General features: G+C 43.5%; 1 protein-coding gene across 1 annotated transcript in view; it reads left to right on the top strand.

Annotated features, from left to right (window-relative positions):
* COPA (COPI coat complex subunit alpha) overlaps nt 1-12205 on the top strand; it is a 329230-nt gene that overhangs the window by 174447 nt on the left and 142578 nt on the right. Inside the window, exons 16-17 of the mRNA XM_068253599.1 lie at nt 7235-7320; nt 7472-7610. Of these exons, the coding sequence (XP_068109700.1) occupies nt 7235-7320; nt 7472-7610 (225 nt within the window). The remainder of the gene's footprint in view (nt 1-7234; nt 7321-7471; nt 7611-12205) is intronic.

The raw sequence follows: 12205 nt of genomic DNA, 5'->3' as shown, positions 1-12205 counted from the left end.
TTTATGTCCAACTAGTGATGGGCTGACGGGTGGATAACTATCCAAATTCGTGATTCTAATGAGGCTTAATTGTGTCAGGTGTGTGCATGGGAGACTGGGTTAATTGTAGACAAGAAGCAGATTTGGGCACCATCCGTCATTCAGCTCATTTATTGTAAAACAACTTGTGCAGTATAAGATATCAAATCGTTGTCACCTGGTATTCCATGGCGATAGTGTGCAGGGTAGGGTGGAGGTGGGTGCTCAGGGCTGTAGAAGGGGTCCGACCCTTCTACAGCCCTGAGCACCCACCTCCACCCTACCCCGCACACTATCGCCATGGAATACCAGGTGACAACGATTTGATATCTTATACTGCACAAGTTGTTTTGCAATAAATGAGCTGAATGACGGATGGTGCCCAAATCTGCTTCTTGTCTACAATGAATCTATGACTTGCTTCCTTCTTGTCATATATGCAAGGCACACGTCAGTGGCTTATTGTCAAATAGTGTAAGAGATTTTCCACAGCGGGAGTTTTGGACTTATTTCTTCTCTACCCACGGATCCTTCCTGACCGTTTAGGAGTGCCACACTCACTTTTCTTTTGATGAGACTGGGTTAATTACCCAGATGTCCGGTGCTTCTATGCGTATCACACGCATGCCATGGGGCGCGTTCCATGACTCAATACACCGCACACTGCGGTATTGAGTCGTGGAATGTGTCCCATTGGACGCGTGTGAGCATGTGATACGTATAGAAGCGCCTGACATCTGGGTAATTAACCCCCTGTCTCCCATGCACACACCTGAGGCAATTAAGCCTGATTAGAATCACGAATTTGGATAGTTATCCACCCGTCAGCCCATCACTAGTTGGACATAAACGATCTTGGTATTGGTTTTTTTTAGGACGGATAGGGCTTTGTTCTAATGTTAAACACTTAGGCCCATATGCAATTAACTTTTTCTCCTGAGTTTTCTCCGAGGTGATATTTTTAGACTTGTCAATAAAATGCCTTTAAAGCCACCAGAAAGCAAGAAAATCGTCAAAATAATTTTGATGGCACTTTTTCACCTACTTTTTGATACTTTTTCAGTTGAAAAATGCTGGAAAGTTATTTTAAATAGATTTAAAAATATCTTCTAGGAGAAAAAGTTAATTGCATATGGGCCTTAATCTCACTCGTGACAAAAAATAAATAAATGCATAAAAACAAAAACAAATTTTGAAATTAAACATGTTTTCTCACTTTGACGCAACAAACAATATTTTAACCTTCCTGGCGGTAAGCCCGAGCTGAGCTCGGGGTAAGCAGCCGGAAGGCACCGCTCAGGCCCCGCTGGGCCGATTTGCATAATTTTTTTTTTGCTGCACGCAGCTAGCACTTTGCTAGCTGCGTGCAGTGCCCGCTACCCGCCGATCCGTCGCGCCGCAGCCGCCCCCCCCCCCCCCAGACCCCGTGCGCTGCCTGGCCAATCAGTGCCAGACAGCTCTATGGGGTGGATCGGAATCCGCTTTGACGTCACGACGTCGATGACGTCGGTGACGTCATCCCGCCCCGTCGCCATGGCGACGGGGGAAGCCCTCCGGGAGATCCCGTTCTTTGAACGGGATCTCCGGATCTCCGATCGCCGGCGGCGATCGGAGGGGCTGGGGGGATGCCGCTGAGCAGCGGCTATCATGTAGCGAGACTTTGTCTCGCTACATGAAAAAAAAAAAATTAAAATTAAAAAAAAAAGATTTGCTGCCCCCTGGCGATTTTTTTTTTTTTGCAAACCGCCAGGAGGGTTAAAAGGATAGTCAACATGCATTTTTTTCCCTGAAACTATTTTTTCAATGTCTTGAGTGTAGAGATACCAAATTTGTGTATTTATTTTCAATTTGGAATTACTGGATATCACAGGAAAAATGGTATTTATTTGGGTTTCGGAAGACTAAAAATGTAAAGCAAGTTTTTTTTGTTTTTTTTTTTTACCATACTTCATTCATAGCAGTGCAAAAAGACTAAGCCCCTGAATAACCCCCAAAATGACCCCATCTAGAAAGCTAGACCTCCCAATGTATTCAACAAGGGGTGTACTTAGGGATTTGACCCTCTGATCTATTCTCGATTTTGATTGGAAGAATGGGGTAAAATCTAAAAATTCATTTTTTTTTTATGCAAACATGCTAATTTGTAAACGCATAATGTCCACATGCTGTTTGTAGGCCCCAAAATATGCGCTAAAGCTTGGTCGCATTGTTGAACTGGGGCGGCCAGAATGAACTAAGTGCATTTTTATGGACTGAAAATCGAAAGCAGATTTTTTTTAATTATTTTTAATTTTGCACCATGCTTCATTTATAGGGGTGCAGAAGAACCAAGACCTGGATATCTCCAAAAATGACCCCAGCTACAAAACTAGTCCCCCAATGTAATTTGCAATGGGTTTAATTAAAGTATATAATAAATATATACTACATAAAAGTAGGGAAACTGGTGACAGGTAGGAGACCCCCAAAACAAAAGCAAAAAAAATAAGTTTGCTGACATATATTTTTCCGTGTAGTTAAAGACTGATTGGACTGGCTATCGGGTACCAAGAAGATGTGAGGCTCAGATCATACCTTTAATGAGTAGACGTTAAGCTATGTAGTATTCAAACGTTTTTTTCTATCATGCACTTTGCTGGACAACGCATTTCACTGTGAATAAAAAAATAAGCTTCCTTGGGTCAAATCTCGTGCCTCCAGTCTCAGTCCATTCCACATTTTTTTTTACTGTGAAAAGTCAGGGGCGTCTCTAACCATTTTGTCACTCCAAGCGAGAAATCCTGTGGCGCCCCCCCCCCCCCCCCCCGTGATTGCCCCCCAGCCCCATACCCACCACTCCCGTGGTGAACACTACCCCTGTGGTGAACCCCACCCCCTAAGACCCCCGAAAGTCATAATACAGCAGCGTTTCACCAGAAAGTACACTTATTGCGGCATGGGTTCACCAGAAAATAGTTGTAATGCAGCAGAGCGTTTCACCATAAAATATACTTATTGCGGCATGCACTCAAACACACCACGCACGCGCGCGCACACACACACACACACACACTATACACACACAGCACACAGTAGATATACACTATACACACACACTATGCTGCTACCAGGGGAGGACTGGGACCTTTTGGCCTGTGGGGAAACATAGACTTGAGGCCCATTATCATGGCAGCCTCAGCCCAAATTATCAAGTCGCATTTGCAAATTGCTAGCGATTCCTATTGCAATTTTGTCGTGCACTAGCCCAGCGAGAGGAGGAGTGGAGTGAGACTGAGAATTATTATTATTATTATTGGTTTATAAAGCGCCAACATATTCCGTGGCGCTGTACAAAGTGAGAAACAAACATGGGGTACATAATACAGACAATGGTGTACACTAATATACAAGATACATAATTAGTGACAAAATACAACAAAAAGATACAGCATACAAAATACAGAAGTGGCAATGACCGTGATAAAAAGAACATGATGAATAAAATGTATGATTTCAAAGACACAAAAGGGGGAGCTTAAAATCTAAAGGAGAATAGCAGGAGATGGAGCAGAGAGCTAATCTGTATTGCAGTCCCAAATTACACAGAGACTAGTTGCCGCTGCCGGTAATAGGACTGCTGTCCCTGCCAGTCTCCCACACAAGTCAGAAAGCAGCCCTCCTGGAGTCTAGGGACTGTCAAAACTTTTCAACCTGTTTAACACCTTATCTGCACATGCAGTCATTATAACAATGGGGAGAGACAAGACAGATGTTTTCCCAGGGACCCTCCAGACAAGCTCTGCATCATGCTGTGTATATTTACCAGCTTGCCTGTCCTCTAATTGCACTTTTATCAGCTAGCCTAGTGTTTCACATTGCTGTACAACAACAAACCTGAATACACCAGACCATCCCTAAATCACTTCCAAGTAACTGGTTCACGGTCCTGGAACCCCCACAGGAAAAATATCCCTGGTATTGCCAGTGCTACACCTCACTCAGGTCACCCTCCTGAGTAAAAACGTGCAGTATCAGTGAAGAGGCGGCACACAAATGGCTTGCTAATTAAAGCGTAGATTGATGGTGAAGCAGCACTATATGTTACGAACCTTCACGGTTCTTCATCAGGTGTAAAAACACCTGATGAAGAACCGTGAAGGTTCGTAACATGTAGTGCTGCTTCACCACCAATATACGCTTTAATTAGCAAGCCATTTGTGTGCCGCCTCTTCACTGATACATCCCTAAATCACTGAATAAAAGGTGGCCTGGGGGGCAGTCCATGCCTGGCTGCTAATCCTGCTATGCTCAGTCTCTACAGCCATGCAGTTACCAGTAGCAGAGAGAGAGGAACTGAATGAATCAGTGAATCAGAGTGAAGAGTCAGGACTCAGAAGCTGATGCTGTACTCGGAGCCTTCTCTCACTGACTCATTACTGTGGTTCTTTGAATCATTGAGCTGAAGGAACTGAATTAATCAGTGAGTGAATCCAGTTATGAGTCCAGTCAGGCGCTGCTGTTAGCTGCTGCTGTGTTAACTGATACCTGAGTGGGCTGAGAGGCATTTATTCTCTCACTACTCAGCAGCGCTCCTGGCTCCTCCTGCCGCTCTAGGCAAGAATTTATAGCTGCCTGGTGGGTGAGACGCCTCTGCTTGAAGTCTACTCATTGAAAGTAGGGTCAGAGCCTCTCATCTTCTTGGGTACCCGATAGCCAGTCTAATCAGTCTTTAACACTCCGTACGCAAAACGCATATGTCACTGAACTTTTTTTTTTAGGGGGGGGGGGGCACCTCTTACTAGTTTCCCTAATCAGAGGCTAATAATTCTGGCCTGCATGCACATTTCTTTTTGGTAACACTTGTTTTTATTAGGCAGCACGGTGGCGTAGTGGTTAGCTCTCTCGCCTTGCACTGGGTCCCTGGTTCGAATCCCAGCCAGGGCACTATCTGCAAAGAGTTTGTATGTTCTCTCCGTGTCTGCGTGAGTTTCCTCCGGGCACTCCAGTTTCATCCCACATTCCAAAAACATACAGATAAGTTAATTGGCTCACCCCTAAATTGGCCCTAGACTACAGTACTTACACTACATAATATAGACATATGGCAATGGTAGGGATTAGATTTTGAGCTCCTTTGAGGGACACTACATAATATAGACATATGGCAATGGTAGGGATTAGATTTTGAGCTCCTTTGAGGGACAGTTAGTGACAAGACAATATATATATATATATATATATATATATATATATATATATATATATATATATATATACTGTACAGCGCTGCGTAATATGTCGGCGCTATATAAATACTAAATAATAATAATAATTAGTTTTCAAGTTTTTCTCATATTCGCATATAAAACTACCTATCAAATAGTTCTAAAAAAAAATATATATATATATACAGTCATAGACAGTAATAGATAACAGCCATAGCAAAGACTACATTCTGGAAAGTATAAATGCAGGTTAAAGTGGACCTGAGCTCAGAACTCCTCTCGGCTCTAAAAGATACACAACAGCATAGTAAACTTTAAACAAAAAACATGTATTTGTTACAGCTGATACAAATCCTAAAATAAATCTGCAGTTTCTACTTCCTGATTCATGGAAGCAAACATATTTACAGCCTGTGCTTTCAAATGGGCTTACCTACTTAACTGCCCATAGCCAGTCATGTGACACAGGGGAGGGATCAAATTACAACTAGTAATTAGACACAAATCAGGGGGGATTACACAGGCTAAACTCTTTAAACACATACAGGGTGCATTGATGTTACGTTTTCTGTGTGTCTTGTGCAATATTTCAGGTCCAATTTAAGGCCTCTTTTACAGTGTGATGTTAAAGTCGCACGTTAAAACCACATTGAACACAGAATAACTCACTGCAATGAAAAATCAATGCCCCATTCACAGTGCACACGTTGTTGGTGACTAACGCTGCACGTTAAGTGAAAGTACTGCATGCAGTGTGTTATTCACGTTATTAGCTGCGTTGGACTGCTTGCACATGCTCAGTAATGACTTGGAAACATACTTTTCATTGCCTGTATGCTCTACTGTATGCGACCGTAACTGGGCATTTTTTGGGGGCATTACATTGTAATTTGCGTTGCGACTTTAATGTTGCATCAAACCGCAACATCCTACTGTAAAAGAGGCCTAATTTTCATAAAGGTTCACATCAATCAGATCATATATACAGTACATCATAAACCCGATGTGTGGGAAGAGGGGGGAAAAAAGAACCAGGAAAATAACAAAAATAAGGAAGGTATCCCTCAAAAACCCAGTTACTGTATATACTCGAGTATAAGCCGAGTTTGTGAGACAAAATAAAAAATGGTCCAAATGTGGGTATCTCTGCTTATAATTGAGTCAATATTTTTGCTGACCCCTCTCATGCTGGCAGTGACGGCTGCGTGTCCCCCGGCATGAGCAGACTGCTCTCTCCTGTGCCCTTGGCTTGGCTGATTAACAGCCATTAGATGGCTATGCGCCGTCCCCCTCGCCAGACGGGAGGAGTATTCAGTAGTTCTACAGGCCCTCCAGCGTTCCTCCCCTGCCACTCTTCGAGTGCCCTGACAAAAGCAGAGTGCTGTGTGGCACTTTTATTTACCAGTCTGCTCTACAATGAATGCAGATGCACGTGTTCACAGGCTCCTCTCTGTTCCCCCGCCGGCAACAGCAGAGTGCTGCATGGTACTTTTATGTACCAGTCTGCGCGATAATGATTTCTTCTCCTCCAGTCGTCCCTGCAGATGCACGTAGTCACAGGCGCCATTAGAGGGCGTCATAGCAACCAGATGATTGTCTCTTGTTGCTGTGACAGCCTGCATGAAAATTGTATGTAGCTTGGTTTTGGGACATTCTGATGCTTTTATTGCTTCTTTTTGATTGTCCAATTTCCAGTCTGAATACAGTTTTCATGAAAGTTGCATGGGAATTATCTGCATCCTATTGACCAAATGTAGTCATAAGGGTCACTATGCAACCTGGAGTCCTAAAATATTTAGAAGTTGAAAGTGGTAAATGGGACCTGCAAAATGTGGGCATTTGAATGAGTACTGCCATGATCTCCACAATTGGTAAGTCTTTTAGTACTGAAATATGGACCATCCAGGCCTCTACATTGTAGGACTTCTACTTGTTTATTAATAAAAGTTTACATCTCTGTTAATGTAGATACATTGGACCAATATTAATGTTGTTCATCTCTGTGTGTACAGAACTCTGGCTTCTGTGAAAATATCCAAGGTGAAATATGTCATCTGGTCTTCTGACATGTCTCATGTGGCACTGCTGGCTAAACATGGTGAGTGTTCAGTTGCTGCATGTAGCAAAGTGACTGTACTTGTCATGTGTTCTCTGGCTACTACACTTATGCAGCTCAAGTGTTAAGAAACGTCTGTGAATCAGTTTCAGTGATATTAATGTGGGATATCTTCTGCTCTGTCATTCCCCAGCAATTATGATCTGTAACCGAAAACTGGAGTCTCTTTGCAACATCCATGAGAACATTCGGGTTAAAAGTGGTGCATGGGAGGAGAGTGGGGTTTTCATCTACACAACCAGCAACCACATCAAATATGCACTCACTACTGGGTAAGATACATCACTGGTCTCCTATTCTGTTTTAGTATTTATGCTTTTTTTTTTATTTTTTATTCTTACTCATATGGATGAAGGTTTAAACCCAAGATTGAGATTTAAATACAGAATATATTAAATATTTTCTGATGCATCAGAGGATTTATAATGTTGTTTGAGCAAGTACTGAAATCTTCCAAAATTCTCTCGTCTATCAAACTCATCGGCTCTCTCGATGCCAAAAAAAATTGTCTGCCTTTCTATAACCTCCAAAGATGGTTTATCCTTAATTTAATCACACGGTTGGTGTAATTGCATCTCACTGAATTAAATTAAAGTTTCCTTGAAGGCAATTTTTGGAAGAGAAATCGATATTTACCTTAAGGTAGCCATACACTGGTCGATTTGCCATCAGATTCGACCAACAGATAGATCCATCTCTGATGGCTGCCTTTACTGCAAACAGATTGTGAATCGATTTCAGCCTGAAACCGATTCACCATCTGCTGAGCTGCCGCCTCTCTCCCCCTCAACCTCCCCCCCGCATCCGCGTATAACTTTCTGTCACTCCAGTGACAGCGGAAGTTCAAATAGAGCGCTCTCTATTTGTACTTCCACTGTAACTGCAGTGACACAGGAAGTTATACACGGATGCCGCCGGATGGCATGATGCGGAGAAGATGCCAGCCGGGAGGTGATGCGGAAAAGATGCCGGGATCCAGCTTCAGGTAATGCATGCGAGGGGGGGGGGGGGGGGACAGGCGGCAACTCAGCAGATGGTGAATCGGTTTCAGGCTGAAATCGATTCACAATCTGTTTGTAAAAACCTGCGTCGATCGTACACCGCTAGCGATGCGCTCCCTACCCGCGGGCGATCGACGGTAAGTTCCCGCCCGGAGTGATCGACGGGATTGATCTATTTCGGGACGAAATACATCGAAGTTTAGCGTGAACGATGTGACAGCAGATTCGATCCCAGTGATCGAATCTGCTGTCGATCGGCGGGTAATCTGCCTAGTGTATGGCCAGCTTTAGAGGGAAGCCTCTGTAAAATCCCCCGCTCACTCAAACCCACTAAACTTATTCAAATAGGTTCTCCTTTATTAAGTTACAGGTTTGCTTTAAGCTTGTAGCTCCTCTTATTGGGCCACGGCACAGCCCGGCAATTGGCATTGCAAGAAGTCTCTCCAAGTCCCCTATTTCTGATTGGACTTTCAATGCAAATTATGATCTTATTATATCAACAAATACAGAAAGTACTTGTATACTATGGAGACGACAGGAACGAGCAGAGGGGATGTCCTGTAACAGTAATTACTGTAATTATATAAGGAGGGAGCACGATGTCCTGATTAAGCATTAACCATTATAACAAACAGCTGCCCACCTCTCCGCACCTGATTCTGTACCTCCAATGAGGCTATAAATGTATGTGCTTACTATATAAATGTATGTGCTACAGGCAAAGGGAGTAAGGGTGGTGGGGAGATTGCTGTCAGAGATGGGCATTAGTGAGAGAACACATAATTTATTTTGAATTTGTACAGACATTTATATCGGAGAACGTGTTCATATTCTATGGGGTCCACTACCGCAAGGTGCAGGGCGCAGCAATGGGAACCACCTGTGCCCCATCGCTTGCGAACCCTGTACTTGGTGGAGTGGGAATGCCACATCTTTGGAAATAAGTCCCTCGTCATGTACCTGTGCCACGTACTATTGTGCAAAAAGAAGTAACAGAGGCGCCAAAATAGGGTAAAATATATTAAAAGCCGTCTAAAAGGAAGGAAATGGGTGGATTCACCTTATTAAACAAGGAGAACTCAATTGTAGATCTATCTCTCTGCTAGAGCGCCTCTGTCTAGCAGAGAGATAGATCTACAATTGAGTTCTCCTTGTTTAATTGCCTGATGAAGCCGGATGCTTGGCCCGTGAAACGCGTTGCAGCATTTTTTTGGGAGAATTGTTGTAAAGTAAAATGTTTTGGCCATAAACTGCTTATACTGCTTGGTCATTAATGTACCTGAGGGAGGTGAATCCACCCATTTCCTTCCTTTTAGACGGCTTTTAATATATTTTACCCTATTTTGGTGACTCTGTTACTTCTTTTTGCATTATCGAAGTCCACCCTTGGTGGAGGGGTGCATCCCTATTCCTTTTTCTATCTACAGAGAGCGACTTTTTAACCTGAGTGGGGTCAGGTGATAATTCTCCCCACCTGCTTTTTCAGTGGTCGCCTGTTTGGTGACCCAGACTTGTGAGTATATTTTCATTATCCTTGAACTTATCCAAAATCTGCAGTAACTACTACACCAGATTGGGCTCTCAGTTTCTTGTTCTTTGTCTTTCACATACTATTGTGGCATAGGTACATAGACGATGTGCTCATGTTCTGGACAGGGGGAAAAGATTTATTGATTGAGTTTGTGGAGATACTACTGATTACAAATTAAAATTTACAATGGGTTTTGAAGACCGTACCATTTTTAGATATTAGAATTGATGCCAGTGATGACGGCTGGATTGCGATTCAGTTATTTAAGACAGAGACTGCAAAGAATGCATATCTGAGAGCGGACAATTCGCACCCTCAGAATACGATTCGGGGTATGCTTACGGGGCAATATCTCAGATTGCAACGCAATTGTAGAGTTGATAAAGCTTTTGAGAAAAAAGCCAAACTTTTGCGGGCTAGGTTTTGAGAGAAAGGATACAATAACAAATGGTTGAAATAGGTGTATAGGAGAGAAACAATCGAATCGTCACAATCTTTTTAAAAAATAAGAAAAACCTCACTTATGAGTATCCAAAGGAGGTGAGATTAATTACAGGCTTTATAATGATCAGAATTAACAGATTGATTGTATCCGCAGTCACTGGTATGTTCTATATACAGACCTGCTTGCTAGAGAGTTCATACCGGCCTGTCCAAAGGTAACAATTAGACGCGCTAAGACAATTAAAGATTTGGTGATGTCAAGTCACTTCAAAAGGAAAGCACAGTATTAACACTTTTCCTTACCTGTGGTTGTGCTGTTGTACCCCTGTTTTTTGTTGGGCTGAAGGGATGTTTATTCCCATCTGCCCTGCTCTCTTTTTTTCTTTTCTTTTTGTATGTATCCGGCTGTCTTGATGCTATGGATGTGGAGTTTGTTCGATGTGAGGGTGCGTAGTTCTTGTTCTGTAGTGTCTATTGAGTGTGCGGCTGATGTCTTGCCAGGCAGTGACTTTGTGTGCCCTGATGTTTGGGGGATATTTTGCCCCTACATTGGAGCAGTCCTCCTGGCAAGATGTCCGGCGCACTTTATTTACACATGAGCTTGCGTGGCCGTGCAATCACAGTCACGCGTTCATTATATGGTTAATGAGGCTTGAGAATCTTTCTGTATGGTGATGGGTTGGATATGGTCCCCCTCCCGCGTTGGGTAGTGGAGCCCAGGCTGTCACTTCTGAGGGTGTGGCTCCCAAGCAGCACGCTGTTGCATCGCTGTGGTGGGCTGGTGGGGAGGTCACCCAACACAATGTTCTCCCCAGGACTATTTACGTGGGTGGGTGGCCCGGCTGTTTTGAAACTCCGTCCGCCTAGCTAATTAAAGCTATAGCTCTAAACCTTTTGCAGGCAGTAGCGTTCCATTGCCTGCTATAAATCAGCACTCATCTCTCACACAATAGCAAAAGCCTCTGCAATACACTGCAGGACCTCCTGCTTCAAGGTTGAACAGTGATTGGCTGAGCGGGTTGTAAGGGGCAGGGCGCTGAAATTTGTGGGGCGGGCGACAGGTTAAAGGGAACCAGAGATGAACGTTTCACACAAAATAAACATATCAGTTGATAGCTTGTAAAGAATAAATGCTCTACCTGATAATTTTGCCGCTCTGGTGTGCCTTTTTTAGTGTTTTTTTATCCATTATTGCTCCAGGAAAAATCAAATATGGCCGCCAGCTCATATCCCTTCTCCTTCAGGGTTATATGAGTTGTTCTGGATGTGCTGTCTAGGCTATATGAGACTATGCTGCTATCTACAATAAGGGTATAAGAGGCGCCCTGGTGTAATAAAAGCATCTAAAAGCAGTTTAAAAACGGGAAATAAATTTGAGGTAGCTTACCTCAGTGACGAAAAAATCTTTGTATTTAACAAAGGTTTTTATTAGTAGCACAGGCAACGCGTTTCGCGGGTCAGAGCCCGCTTCCTCAGGCCAATAACAGTGCCAAACTAAATGACAGATTCAGCAAAGGGAGCCTCCCTTTGCTGAATCTGTCATTTAGTTTGGCACTGTTATTGGCCTGAGGAAGCGGGCTCTGACCCGCGAAACGCGTTGCCTGTGCTACTAATAAAAACCTTTGTTAAATACAAAGATTTTTTCGTCACTGAGGTAAGCTACCTCAAATTTATTTCCCGTTTTTAAACTGCTTTTAGATGCTTTTATTACACCAGGGCGCCTCTTATACCCTTATTGTGCAATCATACCCCCTTACCTCACCCGTCTGAGGGGTGGGTACAGACCACACGTGGCTTCGACCACGGCGGATATCTGTCCCCTTTCTTTTACCAAGGAGAGCGACCGCACCCAGGTCCCTAGGGACCACCCCGAGTGGAGTCGGGTTTGTTG

This window comes from Hyperolius riggenbachi, chromosome 9, assembly GCF_040937935.1.
Source record: "Hyperolius riggenbachi isolate aHypRig1 chromosome 9, aHypRig1.pri, whole genome shotgun sequence".
Classification (NCBI taxonomy): Eukaryota; Metazoa; Chordata; class Amphibia; order Anura; family Hyperoliidae; genus Hyperolius; species Hyperolius riggenbachi.
This window is presented reverse-complemented; position numbering and strand designations above follow the sequence as displayed.